This window comes from Gambusia affinis, linkage group LG09 (genome assembly GCF_019740435.1).
Source record: "Gambusia affinis linkage group LG09, SWU_Gaff_1.0, whole genome shotgun sequence".
In the NCBI taxonomy this organism is placed as follows: domain Eukaryota; kingdom Metazoa; phylum Chordata; class Actinopteri; order Cyprinodontiformes; family Poeciliidae; genus Gambusia; species Gambusia affinis.
In genome coordinates, this window is record NC_057876.1 from 14,534,367 (window position 1) to 14,555,129 (window position 20,763).

A 20,763-nucleotide genomic window follows, 5' to 3' on the forward strand; every position below is an offset into this window, starting at 1 on the left:
CTCTCAGCAGCAACGTGACTGTCGGTGTGTTCATATCAGATGTGAATGACAACTCTCCTCAGATACTGTATCCAGCACCAGAGGGCAGCTCCTTCATGACTGAGTTGGTCCCCAAAGCTGCACATGGAGGGTCACTGGTGTCCAAAGTGATAGCAGTGGACGCAGACTCTGGACAGAACGCCTGGCTGTCCTATCATATAGTCAAAGCCACAGATCCTGGACTTTTCAGTATTGATCTACACAGTGGAGAAATCAGGACACAGCGGGACATTTCAGAATCTGACAGCATGAAACAGAACCTGATTGTGTCTGCCACCTGTTCAATGTATTTACTTATTTCTGATAACTTGGCTGAAGTACCTGAACAAGTTGACCTCTTATCTGATCATTACCTTCATCATCATCATCCTGGGTGTGAGATTTTGTCGTAGGAGAAAGCCCAGACTGTTGTTTGATGGAGCAGTAGCCATCCCAGGAGCTTATCTTCCTCCAAATTATGCAGATGTGCACCTATAATTATGATGCCTACCTGACAACAGGATCCAGGACCAGTGACTTTAAGTTTGTATCATCTTACAATGACAACACGCTGCCTGCTGACCAGACTCTGAAGAAAAGTACAACAGATTTTGCTGATGTGTTTGGCAGCTGTGACATTTCTCCTGAGGTAGGCACCTGTCTGACGTAGTAATAGTTCTTCAGTCTTGGGAATAGTCCTTGCAATATCTCATTTTTTACTAATACGATTTCATATCCAATTATTTGCAGTTGTCTAATGTTTTCTTTTAAAGATTTTAAATCTTCAAGCATAGCAGTTAAAGAATGACAAAGGTATGACAAATGATTGGACTTAGTTTGCAGCTTCTCACAGCACTTACACTAATTTGAAAAGTCCAACAAAACTATTCGCTTTGCTTTTGTCTTTAAATACATGCATAATACCAGGTTTTGTAGTATATTGTGGTCAAAAATTATTATGGAACTCTCATGTACAGTTTTTATCTATTTAATTTGTAAAGGAATTACAGCGGTAATACCATACTACTCTTCCTTTAAACGGAGTCTATTTAAGTTGTACTTAATGAAGTATGTTTTCAAAATAAAACTTCTGTTTTTTAGCATGGTTTTATTAGCTATTAAATTAAGGAAGGATTATTACTCTATCTTTTTTTGTTGTTGTTCAAGTGATGAACAAAACACACGTACTTACATGACTGCTTTAATAATTATTCTTAGAGACACTTTATAGTTTACTAAGAGACAAAAGCTTTTAATATGGAACTTTTTTAATGACGGATCAGGATGAGCATCATCCGTCAAAACTCCATGCATTTTGTCAGTTTCATTTTCCGTAAACATAAACCGTACAGATTTCTTTTTAGCACTCACCATACTTATGAAGAGAATATCCGAAATTATTCGTAGTTCTTATTGCTTTCAAGTAAGGTTTCTGCAGCATTGTTTTGCCTTTAAGAACTCTTACAGGACGAATTATACTAAAGAAGAAAATATTATTTCAAAGGCACACTTTTATTCTGAGAACAGTGCTGTTTCTTTCTTTTTCTCAAGGTGTCACTATTTGCCTTTCTATGAGAAGGCTCTTCTTCCCTCCCCGCTCTGTTTAAGATGTAAGAAAGCCTCACAATTCATTCTGCGCATCCAGACAGATTGAGAAGCTCTCGAATTACTTCAGTATTTTTTGCGTTGTTGTTTCTACCGATGTTTTTTTTGTGGAATATAACCAAGGGTCCCTAGTTGTGTTTTAAACACATTTCCTATCTACGACAATGGAGCATCGAATTTTGTATCTCCTCTTTTTGTTCTGGCTCGGAGTGAATGGAGACGTGAGCTACTCAGTGCAGGAGGAAGTGAAACGTGGATATTCTATTGGAAACGTAGCGAAGGATTTGAACTTGGACGTGGGTAAATTGTCACTTAGGAATGCTCGTGTGGATGCTGCAGGGAATCGGAAGCGATATTGTGATATCAATAGAAACACGGGGGGTTTGATTATTTCCGACAGGATTGACCGAGAGGAGCTATGTGGAGAACGATTGTCTTGCGTAATAAAACGCGAAATCGTGCTGGAGAACCCTCTCGAATTGCATCCTTTCAGTCTGCATATTCAAGATATTAATGATAATATACCGCAGTTTAACGAAGCGTCTTTTACGTTTGAAATTCAGGAATCGGCAGACAGAGGAGCTCGCTTTGTGATCGAGGAGGCTCACGATGCGGATGTAGGACAAAACTCAGTTCAGCAGTATAGCCTTGAAAAGAACGAAAATTTCATTCTAGCTGCTAATGGAAACACAGTGGAGCTTGTTTTGGATAAAGAACTTGATCGAGAAAAACAAAAGGAAATTAATTTACTCCTCACAGCTTTAGATGGCGGATCTCCTCAGAGATCAGGTACAGTGGTCATACATGTAACTGTACTGGATGCTAATGATAACGCCCCAGTGTTTAGCCAGGCCGTTTATGAAGCCAGTCTGCCTGAAAACTCTCCTGTAGGTACAGTAGTGATAACAGTGAGCGCAACTGATGCAGACGAGGGAGTGAATGGAGATGTGAGTTATGATTTTGGACATGTTTCAGAGAATGTAAAGAAAGTTTTTGGCCTCGATCATAAGACAGGAGAATTAAAACTCATTAGCGAGATAGATTTTGAAACGGTTGCAACTTATGACCTACGCATTAAAGCGAAAGATGGCTTGGGTTTGTCATCTTACAGGGTCATCATTTCTATCACTGATGTGAATGACAACGCCTGTAGTTAGTCTGAAATCACTGACCAATCCCACCAGAAGACACTCCAGCTGGCACCGAGGTGGGCATCATTAATGTACAGGATGTAGATTCGGATAATAGCCAAAATGTTCGCTGCTACATTCAACAAAATGTCCCTTTTAAGTTGGTTCCTTCTATTAAAAACTATTATTCTCTGGTGACCACAGGACAACTGGACCGTGAACTAGTATCTGATTACAACATTACAATCACTGCCACTGATGAAGGCTCTCCACCTCTATCCTCCTCTAAAACTATTCAGTTATCTGTAGCTGACATCAATGACAACCCACCTGTGTTTGAGGAACAGTCCTACAACGCATATGTGAGTGAAAATAACAAACCTGGTTCCTCTTTATGTACTGTTTCTGCTCGAGATCCTGACTGGAGACAAAACGGTACAGTGATTTATTCACTGTTACCTGGTGAGGTGAACGGTGCCTCGGTGTCCTCCTATCTATCTGTTAATGGAAACACAGGAGTGATCCACGCTGTGAGGTCATTTGATTATGAACAGTTCAGGAGTTTTAAAGTCCAAGTGATGGCCAGAGACAATGGTTCTCCTCCTCTCAGCAGCAACGTGACTGTCGGTGTGTTCATATCTGATGTGAATGACAACTCTCCTCAGATACTGTATCCAGCACCAGAGGGCAGCTCCTTCATGACTGAGTTGGTCCCCAAAGCTGCACATGGAGGGTCTCTGGTGTCCAAAGTGATAGCAGTGGACGCAGACTCTGGACAGAATGCCTGGCTGTCCTATCATATAGTCAAAGCCACAGATCCTGGACTTTTCAGTATAGATCTACACAGTGGAGAGATCAGGACACAACGGGACATTTCAGAATCTGACAGCATGAAACAGAACCTGATTGTTGCAGTGAAAGATAATGGACAGCCCTCTCTGTCTGCCACCTGTTCAATGTATTTACTGATTTCTGATAACTTGGCTGAAGTACCAGAACTGAAAGACATTTCTTATGATGAGAAAAACTCCAAGTTGACCTCTTATCTGATCATTGCGCTGGTTTCTGTGTCTACTTTCTTTCTGACCTTCATCATCATCATCCTTGGTGTGAGATTTTGTCAGAGGAGAAAACCCAGACTGTTGTTTGATGGAGCAGTAGCCATACCCGGAGCTTATCTTCCTCCAAATTACTCAGATGTTGACGGTACAGGAACTTTACGCAGCACCTACAATTATGATGCCTACCTGACAACAGGATCCAGAACCAGCGACTTTAAGTTTGTATCATCTTACAATGACAACACGCTGCCTGCTGACCAGACACTGAAGAAAAGTCCAACAGATTTTGCTGATGTGTTTGGCGTCTGCGATGATTCTCCAGAGGTATGAATCTATAGATTTTTTCCAGTTTGAGTCAGTAACCTTTTTATTTCTCTAAATTCTTTTATCTCTTCTTTATGTTTTCTTTTTTGTTTTTGAAGGTATTTCAGGATAAATCTACTCTTCTTCAAGTCAACATTCAAAATGCAGATTTTACAAGTTTTTTTTGTTTTTTTTTTTAATTGAGTTAATTATTGCTTTTGGGATCTGACTTCTGAACAATACACATCATTTAGATTTTTTCAAAGTCTTCTTTCAAATATTCGCCTATAGTGACGACAGTATAAAATGCACATTTAAATATTTCTTGGCAAGAGATTCAAAGGTATTGTATCTTTGTCTGCATTGTGTTACCATCTTATTGTAATGATTAATAACAAGCTCCATGATGGCATATATGTGAGAAATAGATTGCTTCTTTTTTGGTGGTCAATTGTTTGTCTCTTTGTTGCACTTCATCAGAGCAGATGAAACATCCTCTCCTTTAAAGCTTTTTAGAATGAGTCTAAGGTGCTATTTTGTCTTTTTTCTGATTAGATGTTTTTACATACTCTGGAAGCTCAAGCTTGGAATCATCACTAACAAATGATCTTTACTGTAAAATGTTGTCTCCTTTTAAGCCAGACTTTCTCTCATTGTTTCTTTTGATACATTTTCAACGTAGGGTTTGAGGACATTTCTTTTATACCTATGATTTTTCACACAAATTTTACAAATTTCTTTATATTTTTCTGTCTTTTTTTCTAAATACCGCCTTGCATTTTGATGAAAGGAACCAGAGTTTCTGTTTCTTCCTCTATCCTTGGTCCTGAAATCCACTTCATAAAATCTTCTGCATTGGTGTGTTTTAAAGTAAATCGTTCTCAGGATAATATTTGCTGTTTACCATATAGATCTACTTGCTCATTGATGCCTGTGTTTGTAATACATAAGGTTTTAATATAAGTATTTCAATGTTTATGATGCATAGGACTCTTATTTTTCATTTGTTTTAGGAGGGTTGGTTAAAGTTGCCTTGTGACCCTTTCCTTTTGGTCATTGTCTTGACTTATTGCTGAGTCATGAATAACAAAATGTGAATGCTGTCGCATATAGTCAGGAACAGATTGTGTTTCTTCTGTAGTCAGGCACATGTCTAGTTGGCCTAAATCCATTTTCCCAGAGTATATCCAACTCCCACAATTGTTTTGAACAGTTGTTTCTCTGGTTATTGTGTGTACACTTAACTTGGGATTGATAATTTCCCGAAGATCCACCACCACTCCACGTTTTTTTAATTTATCTTTTTATAATTTACGCTAGTCTGGATCTCATTTCTTTTTTTGAATACAGGCTATATGTGGCTTGCTCTTTTTTGTAAGTAATGCGAGTGATGATTGAAGTATTATTCTTTTTCTAATAAATCTCTTTGAGGATCTTTATGAGGAAACTAGATTTTTTATTTTTTATTTTTTTGTTAACGAACAAATCATTTGAATTTATCTCACGGGAGCTCACTTATTTTTCTGAAAGTCAGTTATATTCTCAGACCAAGTGGGAAAATTGTGAATATATTGTGCTACATTCATAGAAAGTTTAGGAAGAGTGTTTTTATTTATTTATTTTTTTTTTTATGTTTGACATTCCATTTCATTAGTTCAATGTGAACAAACTCTTTTTTCCGTCAGCCACATCAGAAAAAACATTTAACCTTTTGCAAGAATTGTCTGTCTAAAAGACTAATCCAGAATGAGTGACTTATTAATAATTGTTAAGAATAAATAAATAAAAATCCTGACTGGATTACTTTTACAGTAGAGTTTCATCTTTTTTGCTGGGTAATATTTTATGGTTTACTTGGAGATAATGAAGTGTTTTAGGATTGGAAGTTTATGAAATGGTTAATTGAAAATTATATACAATACAATGTGATTTACACTATAATATCTGTTTAAAATCAGAGAAAACACCTCTTGCTTCATACTACATTTTCCCTATACCTTTTGAATATTTCGTTGTGATTTACTTCGCATAACTGGTGCTACCTTAGGAACAGGATAAATAGAAACATACAATTCTACTTGAGTTACATGATATTTGTTTACAATTTACAAAATAAGAGATTTTTTTTTCAAAGTACATTTTCCCTCAACTAACTAGGCATTATGTTAGCTTTTACTCCAAAACTACAAAAAACGTTTTTTGATTCCAGTTTATGAACAGGACAAAATGAAAACTGTACAACACTGCATAAGTTATGTGGTAATAACGTTTAACAATCTCAGACGTTAAAATTTCGCCTTGCTTGAATTTAATAGCAGCACTTAACTGGTAAGATATGGCTATCTGAACAAAATTATATTGAGTCGTGTGCAAAAGTCTTAGTTTTGTACTGGGCTGGTAGTACACACATTTAAGGATCCATAAAACCTAAAATAATCTTTGTGTACATCTTTGGGAGTCTGACTTAGAAAATGATTTTTTTTTCTAGTCAGGCTATTTAGACTGTTCTAATAAAACTATTATTATTATTATTATTATTATTATTATTATTATTATTATTATTATTATTATTATTATTATTATTATTATTATTATTATTATTATGCTAATAATGTTCTTGTTACTGTAATATGTTACTTTGCGACATGGTCACTTGCAGAGTAAAGGGAGAAGGAAGTGCATTTGGATGGTGTGCGTTCGTGTTTCTGGAATAAGCTTGATAGGCTTTTGATGTTTTTAAACCCAATTGTCTGATTCGAATACATTTTAGACAATCTGAAAGGAAAACGGTTAAAAAATTTTGAACTACTTGATTTTTTTGCATTGTTTAAAGGCGACTAATGTTGCTCAACTGAGCTCAAGATGTCGCTCTATACCAGCCTAAAATAACATCATCCCTCCTTCCTTTGTTAACTTCCCGGATTTGCGCCTAGGAACTGTTCTACATTTATAAGCAGGATCGCTGAATTGACGCATTTCGTCGTTTCATGTCATCCGGTGAGATTACGGGAACTACTACATAAACCCTTCCAGAACTAACGTTTGGAAACGGATTAAACAATGGTAATCGTTCCGTCGCTGGTTTGCTTCTCTTTTTTTCTTCTGCACGTCGCGCATGGAGAACAGAGTTATTCCTTTCCAGAGGAGATGAAACGAGGATCAGTTATTGGGAATATAGCGAAGGATCTCGGGCTGCAGACAGGAGCGCTGTCCACCAGAAGAGCCCGAATTGACACCGAGGAGAGTGATAAACGTTACTGTGACATAAACGTGAGAAACGGAGCGCTGATGGTGACCGAGAGGATTGATCGTGAAGGCCTTTGTGGCAAAAAGGCTTCATGTATCCTAAAACAGGAGCTGGTTTTGGAGGATCCTCTTGAGCTGCATCGAATTAGCCTTCATATTCAAGATATTAATGATAACTCACCAGTATTTAAGGATGTAAAAATAGACTTAGAAATAAGAGAATCGGCAGACAGGGGAGCTCGCTTTTTAATAGAGGAGGCTCACGATGCGGATGTAGGACAAAATTCAGTTCAGCAGTATAGCCTTGAAAAGAACGAAAATTTCATTCTAGCTGCTAAAGGAAACACAGTGGAGCTTGTTTTGGATAAAGAACTTGATCGAGAAAAACAAAAGGAAATTAATTTACTCCTCACAGCTTTAGATGGCGGATCTCCTCAGAGATCAGGTACAGTGGTCATACATGTAACTGTACTGGATGCTAATGATAACGCCCCAGTGTTTAGCAAGGCCGCTTATAAAGCCAGTCTGCCTGAAAACTCTCCTATAGGTACAGTAGTGATAACAGTGAGCGCAACTGATGCAGATGAGGGAATGAATGGAGATGTGAGTTATGATTTTGGACATGTTACTGATGAAGTGATGAAAATATTCAGCATTGATAGCAAAACAGGGGAAATAAGTGTAATGGATACTGTAGACTATGAAGTTACAACATCATACGAAATACGCGTTAAAGCAAAAGATGGTTTGGGTTTGTCATCTTATTCTGAGGTCATTATTTCTATCACTGATGTGAATGACAACACCCCTGTAGTTAGTCTGAAATCACTGACCAATCCCATACCAGAAGACACTCCAGCTGGTACAGAGGTTGGTATCATTAATGTACAGGACAGAGACTCTGAGAATAATAGACTTGTTCGCTGCTCCATCCAGAAAAACGTACCTTTTAAGTTGGTTCCTTCTATTAAAAACTATTATTCTCTGGTGACCACAGGACAACTGGACCGTGAACTAGTATCTGATTACAACATTACAATCACTGCCACTGATGAGGGCTCTCCAGCTCTGTCCTCCTCTAAAACTATTCAGTTATCTGTAGCTGACATCAATGACAACCCACCTGTGTTTGAGGAACAGTCCTACAGCGCATATGTGAGTGAAAATAACAAACCTGGCTCCTCTTTATGTACTGTTTCTGCTCGAGATCCTGACTGGAGACAAAACGGTACAGTGATTTATTCTCTGTTACCTGGTGAGCTGAACGGTGCCTCTGTGTCCTCCTATCTATCTGTTAATGGAGACACAGGAGTGATCCACGCTGTGAGGTCATTTGATTATGAACAGTTCAGGAGTTTTAAAGTCCAAGTGATAGCCAGAGACAATGGTTCTCCTCCTCTCAGCAGCAACGTGACTGTCGGTGTCTTCATATCTGATGTGAATGACAACTCTCCTCAGATACTGTATCCAGCACCAGAGGGCAGCTCCTTCATGACTGAGCTGGTCCCCAAAGGTGCACATGGAGGGTCTCTGGTGTCCAAAGTGATAGCAGTGGACGCAGACTCTGGACAGAACGCCTGGCTGTCCTATCATATAGTCAAAGCCACAGATCCTGGACTTTTCAGTATTGATCTACACAGTGGAGAGATCAGGACACAGCGGGACATTTCAGAATCTGACAGCATGAAACAGAACCTGATTGTTGCAGTCAAAGATAATGGACTGCCCTCTCTGTCTGCCACCTGTTCACTGTATTTACTTATTTCTGATAACTTGGCTGAAGTGCCAGAACTGAAAGACATTTCTTATGATGAGAAGAACTCCAAGTTGACCTCTTATCTGATCATTGCGCTGGTTTCTGTGTCCACCTTCTTTCTAACTTTCATCATCATCATCCTTGGTGTGAGATTTTGTCGTAAGAGAAAACCCAGACTGTTGTTTGATGGAGCAGTAGCCATCCCAGGAGCTTATCTTCCTCCAAATTATGCAGATGTCGATGGCAGTGGAACTTTACGCAGCACCTACAATTATGATGCCTACCTGACAACAGGATCCAGAACCAGTGACTTTAAGTTTGTATCATCTTACAATGACAACACGCTGCCTGCTGACCAGACTCTGAAGAAAAGTCCATCTGATTTTGCTGATGTGTTTGGAGTCTGTGATGCTTCCCCAGAGGTATGAATCTTTAGATCTTTTTCGATTCATTCACTACTTTTTTTTATTTCATGAAACTCATTTTGTATTTGTTATAAATTGCTAAGAATGTTTTTATGTTTATGAAGGTATTTCATTGTCCATATTCTATTCTTTAAATCTCCATACCTGAAGCAATTTACTCATGTCCGTGTTTATTATTGAGTTCATGACTGAGCTGAATATTGACTTTTTGATCTTACTTCTAAACTATACCTATCATTTTATCAATCTAAAGTTCTTTTGCAAATTGGTCCATAGCAACCTGTAGATTTCGTGTCTGAAAATTAATTTTTAGTCTATCGCCGCAGAGCATTCCAAGAGCATTGTATTTTGTTCTTCTCATGTCACTGATGTGAAGAATCAGAAGTTATATGATCCTTTATCTATGAGAGCTTTTACACATATGGTTTTTTTTTTCATTCAGTTTGTTGTCTCTTTTTTGTAATCCATACGATCAGAGGATATGCTCACCTTTCAATCATTAATTAGAACTAAGACTTTGGTGCAATTTTCTCTTTTTATTGTTGTCATTTATATGTTCTGAATAATGTTTCAAAACTTGAGCTTTCAGTCATTAGTTATAAAGAAAGATCTCTGTAAAATGCTTTTTCTTTTCAAGCCAGACCTTTTCTCATGCTTGCTTTTAATTTACTTCCGGTGTAGGTTTTTCTGTGCTTTCGTCTTCTATATCTATATTTTTTGACACAAATTTAATCATTTTTATTTATATTTCTTGCTTATTTTCTACTTCTCTTGCTTTTTATGAAAGGAAGAATAGCTTCTGTTTCTTTCTCTATCCTTGGTCCTGAAGTCCACTTCCTGAAGATCTCTGAAATAGTGTGTTATAAAGTAATTTGTTTTCAGGATAATATTTGCTGTTTTGTTTGGCTTTATTAGCTTTATAATGTTTGTTTGTTATACATGAGGTTTTAATTTAAGTATTTCAGTGTTCATGATGCATAGGGCCCATATTTTCTTTTGCTTTTAGGAGAGGTGGTTAAAGTTGCCTTGTGACCCGTTCCTTTAGGTCATGGTCTTGACTTCTTGCTGCGATATGGATAACAGGAAGCCACATGCTGCAGTGAAGCATGGATTGTGTTTCCTCTGTGGTCAGGCTGATGTCTAGCTTGCATAAATCCATTTTCTCAGAGTACGTCCAACTCCCACAGTTGTATTTTAACAGTTGTTTCTCTGGTTATTGTGCTTACGTTCTGCAATTACTGCTTGAATTTTAAGCTTTTCATTCACCACTTTCAAAGATTGGCCAGTGTGTTTTTTTTTTTTTTTAGTTTACCTTAGTCTTGGTCTCATGTCCTGTTTATATGCAGATTTGGCTTGCTTTATTTTGAAAGTAATGCTTGTGGTGAATAAAGAATTATTTGTTTTACTAATGAATATATGTCAGTGAAAACTAATTTGTATTTGGCTTATGACAGAACTGTTATTTTTCTTAAATCCATATATATGTATTCGTCGACCAAATGGGAAGTTCTATTGCTCTACATTCTTGGAAAGTTCAGGTACAGATATTTTTTTAATGGTTGACATTCACTTTTATAAGTTCCACCTGAACAAACTCTTTTTCCGTCAGCCACATCAGAAAAATATTCGACAATTGCAAGAATTTTCTGTCCAAAAGACTCATCCAGAATGAGTTATGTGGTAATAAGTATTAATAATAATAATAAAATAAATAAGTAAATAAGCACATGACTGGTTTTCTGTTACACTAGAATTTTGCCCATCTTACGGGTAATATTGTGTGGCTTAACTGGTGATAATGCAGCGTTCTAGTATTGGTAGTTTATGAACTGGTTAGATAAAAAATTATAAATAATTTAATGTCAGTTACACTATGATATCAGTTTAATATCTGAGGGAAAAAAAACTCTTATTTTACAGAATGGTTTCTGATTTACTTTGCAATAATGCAGCAATTTATTGGTGCTACATTAGGAAAAGGATAACTACAAACATACAATGGTACTTGAGTTACATGTAATATCTGTTTACAACTCCAGAAGTTAAAACTTATCTTTGTCTACTTCAATTTAATAGTAGTACTTAACTGACATTTTGTACATAAAATCGTTAGGTGTCTGATTTTTTTTTAAAAAAAGAAGAAAAAAACTTGTTTGTTTTTACTTCTCTTGTAAAGTGAATTAGAATGCCTTAAGACTTGCAAAATAGGTTTTCAGTTATTATTATTATTATTATTATTATTATTATTATTATTATTATTATTATTATTATTATTATTATTATTATTATTATTATTATTATTATTATTATTATTATTATTATGCTGTCCACACCTAAAACCATGTTGTCATGACCGTAAGAAATTACTTTGCGACATGGTCACTTGCAGAGTAAAGAAAGAAGGAAGTGCATTGCGATGCAGTGTTGATGTTCCTGGTTTCAGCTTGAAAGACTTGTCATATTTATTAAACTGCAGTATCTGATTTAAATCCATTTTCGATTACCTAAAATGAAAATTGTTCAAAAATTTTAAAAGTCTCTATTTTTCAGTTCGATTTATTTGCATTTTTTAAAGGCGACTAATGTTGCAGAACTGAGCTCAAGATGTCGCTCTATACCAGCCTAAAATAACATCATCCCTCCTTCCTTTGTTAACTTCCCGGATTTGCGCCTTAGAGCTGTTCTACATTAATGAGCAGGATCGCTGAATTGAAACATTTCGTCGTTTCATGTCATTCGGTCAGATTTAAGGAACTACAACCTAAACCATTTCAGAACTATCATTTGGAAACGGGTTTAACAATGGTAATCTTTCCGTCGCTGGTTAGCTTCTCTTTTTTTCTTCTGCACGTCGCGCATGGAGAACAGAGTTATTCCTTTCCAGAGGAGATGAAACGAGGATCAGTTATTGGGAATATTGCGAAGGATTTCGGGCTGCAGACAGGAGCGCTGTCCACCAGAAGAGCCCGAATTGACACCGAGGAGAGTGATAAACGTTACTGTGACATAAACGTGAGAAACGGAGCGCTGATGGTGACCGAGAGGATTGATCGTGAAGGCCTTTGTGACAAAAAGGCTTCATGTATCCTAAAACAGGAGCTCGTCTTGGAGGATCCTCTGGAGCTGCATCGGATTAGCCTTCATATTCAAGATATTAATGATAACTCACCAGTATTTAAGGATGTAAAAATAGACTTAGAAATAAGAGAATCGGCAGTAAGAGGAGCTCGCTTTTTAATAGAGGAGGCTCACGATGCGGATGTAGGACAAAATTCAGTTCAGCAGTATAGCCTAGAAAAGAACGAAAATTTCATTCTAGCTGCTAATGGAAACACAGTGGAACTTGTTTTGGATAAAGAACTTGATCGAGAAAAACAAAAGGAAATTAATTTACTCCTCACAGCTTTAGATGGCGGATCTCCTCAGAGATCAGGTACAGTGGTCATACATGTAACTGTACTGGATGCTAATGATAACGCCCCAGTGTTTAGCCAGGCCGTTTATAAAGCCAGTCTGCCTGAAAACTCTCCTATAGGTACAGTAGTGATAACAGTGAGCGCAACTGATGCAGATGAAGGAGTGAATGGAGATGTGACCTATGATTTTGGACATGTTACTGATGAAGTGATGAAAATATTCAGCATAGATAGCAAAACAGGGGAAATAAGTGTAATGGATATTGTAGACTATGAAGTAAAAAGATTATATGAAATACGTGTTAAAGCGAAAGACGGTTTGGGTTTGTCATCTTATTCTCAGGTCATCATTTCTATAACTGATGTGAATGACAACGCCCCTGTAGTTAGTCTGAAATCAGTGACCAATCCCATACCAGAAGACACTCCAGCTGGTACAGAGGTTGGCATCATTAATGTACAGGACAGAGACTCTGAGAATAACCGACAGGTTCGCTGCTCCATCCAGGAAAATGTCCCTTTTAAGTTGGTTCCTTCTATCAAAAACTATTATTCTCTGGTGACCACAGGACAACTGGACCGTGAACTAGTATATGATTACAACATTACAATCACTGCCACTGATGAGGGCTCTCCACCTCTGTCCTCCTCTAAAACTATTCAGTTATCTGTAGCTGACATCAATGACAACCCACCTGTGTTTGAGGAACAGTCCTACAGCGCATATGTGAGTGAAAATAACAAACCTGGCTCCTCTTTATGTACTGTTTCTGCTCGAGATCCTGACTGGAGACAAAACGGTACAGTGATTTATTCTCTGTTATCTGGTGAGGTGAACGGTGCCTCGGTGTCCTCCTATCTATCTGTTAATGGAGACACAGGAGTGATCCATGCTGTGAGGTCATTTGATTATGAACAGTTCAGGAGCTTTAAAGTCCAAGTGATGGCCAGAGACAATGGTTCTCCTCCACTCAGCAGCAATGTGACTGTCAGTGTATTCATATCTGATGTGAATGACAACTCTCCTCAGATACTATATCCAGCACCAGAGGGCAGCTCCTTCATGACTGAGTTGGTCCCCAAAGCTGCACATGGAGGGTCTCTGGTGTCCAAAGTGATAGCAGTGGACGCAGACTCTGGACAGAACGCCTGGCTGTCCTATCATATAGTCAAATCCACAGATCCTGGACTTTTCAGTATTGATCTACACAGTGGAGAGATCAGGACACAGCGAGACATTTCAGAATCTGACAGCATGAAACAGAACCTGATTGTTGCAGTGAAAGATAATGGACAGCCCTCTCTGTCTGCCACCTGTTCAATGTTTTTACTTATTTCTGACAACTTGGCTGAAGTGCCAGAACTGAAAGACATTTCTTATGATGAGAAAAACTCCAAGTTGACCTCTTATCTGATCATTGCGCTGGTTTCTGTTTCCACCTTCTTTCTGACCTTCATCATCATCATCCTTGGTGTGAGATTTTGTCGTAGGAGAAAGCCCAGACTGTTGTTTGATGGAGCAGTAGCCATCCCCGGAGCTTATCTTCCTCCAAATTATTCAGATGTTGACGGTACAGGAACTTTACGCAGCACCTATAATTATGATGCCTACCTGACAACAGGATCCAGAACCAGTGACTTTAAGTTTGTATCATCTTACAATGACAACACGCTGCCTGCTGACCAGACTCTGAAGAAAAGTCCAACAGATTTTGCTGATGTGTTTGGAGTCTGTGATGATTCCCCAGAGGTATGAATCTATACATCTTTTATGATTCTGTCACTACTCGTTTTATTTCATGAATCTCATTTTGGTTTTATCATAAATTATTTTTAGTGGGTTTACTGACTTGAAGTTTTTTCAGAACCCACTTTCTTCTCTTAATGTCCACGTACAAAGCATATTAGACAACTTCATGGTCATGATTCATGATTTAATATTGAATTTTGTATCTGACTTCGGAACGTCTTTTTTTTTTTCCTTGTGGTTTCTTCTTCTTTGCTAGCTGTGATTTTGAACTACAGTCTTACACATGCCCTTTTTGTTCGTTCCTATTTTCCATCTTTATTCTTATGCTGTTTTTCAGAAATGTCTCCACTGCTTGTGTTTCTTTGGCTCCTTTGTTTCTCTGTCCTTGGTCCTGAAATCCACTTCAGAAAGAGTTTGCCTTGGTGTGGTCTAAAGTAGATTGTTTTCATTGCATAATTTGTTTAATTCTAATTGGATTTATTGGCTCATTAATGCATATGTTTATTAAATAGGAGATTTTGATTTAAGTATTTGAGTTTTTGTAAATTCCTGTATTGTTTGTGTCTTCAAAGGAATTCTAAGGTCCTTTTTTCTATTATTATTATTATTATTATTTCTTTTCAGTTTCTGTTCTCCTTTAACATCCCCTCATCTCCTACGTCTCCTATTTTTTAGCATTTGCTTTTGCTGCACTTGGCATTTTGTAAAAATCTGAATACCATGTTATTTATTATAATCATGGTTTTCTTATTGAATTATTTGTGTGTTTTTTGTCACATGTTTCTGTTTCTACCAGGAAATTTTGAGTTCTGCTTCAGGCCTTTGAATCTTAATCTTGTCTTTAGAAAGTCAACAAGCGGATTACTTCACTCATATTCTACAGAAATCATTATTGTGGTCACAGACAACTACTTTAACAAGTTTCTAAAACTTTTAAATCCCAGATAATATTGTTGTCTAAAAAACATAATATTACAGAGCACCCTTAAAATCAGCTGCAGAAGACTCCTGTTATTTATTTACTTTTATGTGAAGCGGCTAAAGTTGGTTTGTGGCTCTAACTTTTGGTTGTTCTCCTGTCTTCTTGCTGTATCATGGATAAACAAGTTGCTCTTGGTTATCATGAGGAACGGATTGTGTTTTTTTTCTGTAGTCTGGCTGATGTGCATCTTGCATAAGTCAATTTCCCCAGAGTTCATCAAACTCCCACATATGTCACTTTGGTTGTTGTGCATATATCTGCAAATACTGCTAGAAAATTTAAGCCTGGATTCATAATTTACAAAGATCCCTCACTGTAGATTTTATGTTTTCCCCATTATTGTTATTGTAACCCAATCTCAGTCTCATGTCTCATGGTGTTTATGGCTTGCTCTGCTTTGGAACCATTGCTTTTGATGATTGTAGTGTTATTTTTACTGATTTTACTTATGTGTAAGCTAGTTATGTTTTCTGTCAGTAAACAATTCATTTGTATTAGGCTTATAATAACACACTTTTTTTCTTACATTCATATATACTTATTTTTCAGCCAAAATAGAAAAGTTATATTGCTCTACCTTCTCAGAAAGTTGTGGTAAAGTTTTTAAAAGGTAGACATTTACTTTTATAAAGTTTACTTAACCAAGGCGTTGCCTAATAACATGCATTACACAGGCATGTCTCCCTTAACCCTATCCTGTTTGTGTTTAACTGGAAGACATGCATCTTAAAAAAGCTAAGATTTGTAAGTTTTCTGCCCAACACACTTCAGTGTGAGTTACATAATAAAAACTGTTAAAAATATATATAGCTGTCTTTCCTTTACATAGAGTTTTGCCTTCTTTACTGGTTAATATTTTGTGTTTTACTTGGTAAAAATGTAGATTTTTATTATTTTTAGTTTATGAACTGGATTACTGAAAACACTATACAAAGCTCTGTAAGTTACATGCAATGTTTTTTTTTTTTTTTTTTTTTTTTTTTTTTTAAGTTTGAGATAATACTCTCTTATGTTGCCGTTTCCCTGTACTGACTGGATAATTTCTTGTCTTTTACTTTGTAATACAGCAGTATTTTACTGGCGCTACTTTATGAACAGGGTAAATACAAATGTGCAATCCTGCATGAGTTACATGATAATATTTCTGTTTAAACTCTCTTTACAGTTTCCCTTTACTAACTGGGTAACATGTTAGATTTTACTTTGTAATTATGCAGTACATTATTGTTACTAGTTGTATGCACAGGTTGAACAAAACTGTAAAATCTTTCATGAATTTTATGGCAACAACTACTTACAAAGTAAGACGTTAAAACTTGTTCACTTCAACAGTAAAGGGAGATGTAAGTGCATTAAGATGCAGGGCATTCCTAGACCAAGCTTATGTCATGTTTATTAAAAGGAAAATTTTTAAAGTTTTGAAAAAATGCATATATATTTTGTCAGTTCGATTATTTTGCATTGTTTAAAAGCGACTAATGTTGCTCAACTGAGCTCAAGATGTCGCTCTATACCAGCCTAAAATAACATCATCCCTCCTTCCTTAGAGCTGTTCTACATTAATGAGCAGAAACGCTGAATTGACGCATTTCGTCGTTTCATGTCATTCGGTCAGATTTAAGGAACTACAACCTAAACCCTTTCAGAACTAACATTTGAAAACGGATTTAACAATGGTAATCTTTCCGTCGCTGGTTAGCTTCTCTTTTTTTCTTCTGCACGTCGCGCATGGAGAACAGAGTTATTCCTTTCCAGAGGAGATGAAACGAGGATCAGTTATTGGGAATATCGCGAAGGATCTCGGGTTGCAGACAGGAGCGCTGTCCACCAGAAGAGCCCGAATTGACACCGAGGAGAGTGATAAACGTTACTGTGACATAAACGTGAGAAACGGAGCGCTGATGGTGACCGAGAGGATTGATCGTGAAGGCCTTTGTGGCAAAAAGGCTTCATGTATCCTAAAGCAGGAGCTGGTTTTGGAGGATCCTCTGGAGCTGCATCGGGTTAGCCTTCATATTCAAGATATTAATGATAACTCACCAGTATTTAAGGAAGTAAAAATAGACTTAGAAATAAGAGAATCGGCAGTAAGAGGAGCTCGCTTTTTAATAGAGGAGGCTCACGATGCGGATGTAGGACAAAATTCAGTTCAGCAGTATAGCCTTGAAAAGAACGAAAATTTCATTCTTGCTGCGAATGGAAACACAGTGGAGCTTGTTTTGGATAAAGAACTTGATCGAGAAAAACAAAAGGAAATTAATTTACTCCTCACAGCTTTAGATGGCGGATCTCCTCAGAGATCAGGTACAGTGGACATACATGTAACTGTACTGGATGCTAATGATAACGCCCCAGTGTTTAGCCAGGCCGTTTATAAAGCCAGTCTGCCTGAAAACTCTCCTATAGGTACAGTAGTGATAACAGTGAGCGCAACTGATGCAGATGAGGGAGTGAATGGAGATGTGAGTTATGAATTTGGACATGTTACTGATGTAGTGATGAAAATATTCACTATTGATAGTAAGAACGGAGAAATACGTATAATGGATGCGGTAGATTATGAAGTTACAACATCATATGAAATACGCGTTAAAGCAAAAGATGGTTTGGGTTTGTCATCTTATTCTGAGGTCATTATTTCTGTCACTGATGTGAATGACAACGCCCCTGTAGTTAGTCTGAAATCACTGACCAATCCCATACCTGAAGACACTCCAGCTGGTACAGAGGTTGGCATCATTAATGTACAGGACAGAGACTCTGAGAATAATAGACTTGTCCGCTGCTCCATCCAGGAAAATGTCCCTTTTAAGTTGGTTCCTTCTATTAAAAACTATTATTCGCTGGTGACAACAGGACATCTGGACCGTGAACTAGTATCTGATTACAACATTACAATCATTGCCACTGATGAGGGCTCTCCACCTCTGTCCTCCTCTAAAACTATTCAGTTATCTGTAGCGGACATCAATGACAACCCACCTGTGTTTGAGGAACAGTCCTACAGCGCATATGTGAGTGAAAATAACAAACCTGGCTCCTCTTTATGTACTGTTTCTGCTAGAGATCCTGACTGGAGACAAAACGGTACAGTGATTTATTCTCTGTTACCTGGTGAGGTGAACGGTGCCTCGGTGTCCTCCTATCTATCTGTAAATGGAGACACAGGAGTGATCCACGCTGTGAGGTCATTTGATTATGAACAGTTCAGGAGTTTTAAAGTCCAAGTGATGGCCAGAGACAATGGTTCTCCTCCACTCAGCAGCAACGTGACTGTCGGTGTGTTCATATCTGATGTGAATGACAACTCTCCTCAGATACTGTATCCAGCACCAGAGGGCAGCTCCTTCATGACTGAGTTGGTCCCCAAAGCTGCACATGGAGGGTCTCTGGTGTCCAAAGTGATAGCAGTGGACGCAGACTCTGGACAGAACGCCTGGCTGTCCTATCATATAGTCAAAGCCACAGATCCTGGACTTTTCAGTATTGATCTGCACAGTGGAGAGATCAGGACACAGCGGGACATTTCAGAATCTGACAGCATGAAACAGAACCTGATTGTTGCAGTTAAAGATAATGGACAGCCCTCTCTGTCTGCCACCTGTTCAATGTATTTACTTATTTCTGATAACTTGGCTGAAGTGCCAGAACTGAAAGACATTTCTTATGATGAGAAGAACTCCAAGTTGACCTCTTATCTTATCATTGCGCTGGTTTCTGTTTCCACTTTCTTTCTGACCTTCATCATCATCATCCTTGGTGTGAGATTTTGTCGTAGGAGAAAACCCAGACTGTTGTTTGATGGAGCAGTAGCCATCCCAGGAGCTTATCTTCCTCCAAATTATGCTGATGTTGACGGTACAGGAACTTTACGTAGCACCTACAATTATGATGCCTACCTGACAACAGGATCCAGAACCAGTGACTTTAAGTTTGTATCGTCTTACAATGACAACACGCTGCCTGCTGACCAGACTCTGAAGAAAAGTCCATCAGACTTTGCTGATGTGTTTGGCGTCTGCGATGATTCTCCAGAGGTATGAATCTTTAGTATGTTTTCAGCCACAATTTAACTTTTGGTTTTAAAATAACGTTTTCCATATCTATGTGTGAAAGCATTATTTTTGTTGTAATTTAAAAATAATTACCCTCCTCTTCATGTACAAATGAATAAAATACCGCTGCTGAATTATTTCATAGAAGAAATCAAATTGTTCTTATTTTCTTTGTATTCTATTAGTTAATTTTATTCCATATGTTTTTTTTTTTTTTTGTCATTTATAGATATTATTTTAAATCTGTTATGTTTGTGAAGGTATGTTATGACCAACCTTCTTTTCTCATAGTCATTTGAAATGCGGATTGTGCCCATTCATCTTTACGATTGAGTTTGTGATTGAATTTTAAAACAATTTATGCCTAAAATCAACATTAGGCTTTTTAATTATATTATCTCCATTACCTTTATAATTCTAAAATTCTTTTGCAAACCACTCTGTCCACAACTGAGTGATGCTAAAAATATCAAATTAATTCACATGACTCAAAGATCAATGTCAATCTTCTGCTAGGACTTTGTCTTTCCTTTTTGTATGGATAACAAGTAAGAAGATGCTGCATCTGTGGGAAAAGGGTTGTTAATTCGTCAGATACACTTTTTGTTTGGTGTATTCTCTAAGAGCAGATCAAACTGGCTCACATCTAAGTCATTTTTTTCAAGGAAACTAACACACTATTTTTTCTTATTTTTGTTTTCATCTTACATGTAAATTTCACTTAGAGTTCAAAAGCTCATTCCTTAACTCACTGCTCTCATAGAAACTCAGAATTTTAGTTTAGGTTTGGCTTTCCCTCTTCTTTGGTAGCAGTGATTTTTCTTATCGTTGTGTCAGAGTCAGACTGAGTCATTCTATATTTTATGTCTTTCAGTGGTCATATCAGATTCTTGTTTTTATGATATTATAGTTGTTCTTATTTTATACCTGTAGAGAAATGTACTATATTCTAAGCAAAATGGTTACCTGTTGCTCTTCACAATCTTTCAACTGTATGGTACAGCCATGTTTCAAAG

General features: G+C 37.3%; 4 protein-coding genes across 12 annotated transcripts in view; all 4 read left to right on the forward strand.

Annotated features, from left to right (window-relative positions):
• Positions 1-20,763, forward strand: part of LOC122836611 (protocadherin gamma-C5-like) — a 249,501-nt gene that overhangs the window by 32,442 nt on the left and 196,296 nt on the right. Inside the window, exon 1 of one of the 9 annotated variants that reach the window (XM_044126316.1) lies at positions 17,344-19,729. The exons of the other annotated variants lie outside the window; for them this stretch is intronic. Coding sequence (XP_043982251.1) covers positions 17,366-19,729 — 2,364 coding nt within the window. The 5' untranslated portion in view covers positions 17,344-17,365. Of the gene's footprint in view, positions 1-17,343; positions 19,730-20,763 lie in introns of those variants that run through there. 9 annotated transcript variants of the gene reach the window in all.
• Positions 1,668-4,144, forward strand: LOC122836622 (protocadherin gamma-A11-like). Its single transcript, XM_044126337.1, is given in 3 exon segments — positions 1,668-2,767; positions 2,769-2,801; positions 2,803-4,144. Coding segments are annotated over 3 exon segments (2,355 nt in total). The 5' UTR covers positions 1,668-1,787.
• Positions 7,085-9,547, forward strand: LOC122836621 (protocadherin gamma-A10-like). The gene has a single exon (XM_044126336.1). The coding sequence runs from the start codon at positions 7,178-7,180 to the stop codon at positions 9,545-9,547; it is 2,370 nt and encodes a 789-aa protein (XP_043982271.1). The 5' UTR covers positions 7,085-7,177.
• LOC122836615 (protocadherin gamma-A11-like) lies at positions 12,222-14,716 on the forward strand. The gene has a single exon (XM_044126329.1). The coding sequence runs from the start codon at positions 12,236-12,238 to the stop codon at positions 14,714-14,716; it is 2,481 nt and encodes an 826-aa protein (XP_043982264.1). The 5' UTR covers positions 12,222-12,235.

Excerpts from the sequence above, each read along its gene's own strand:
- LOC122836621 (XM_044126336.1), top strand. The coding sequence starts at position 7,178 with ATGGTAATCGTTCCGTCGCTGGTTTGCTTCTCTTTTTTTCTTCTGCAC.
- LOC122836615 (XM_044126329.1), top strand. The coding sequence starts at position 12,236 with ATGAGCAGGATCGCTGAATTGAAACATTTCGTCGTTTCATGTCATTCG.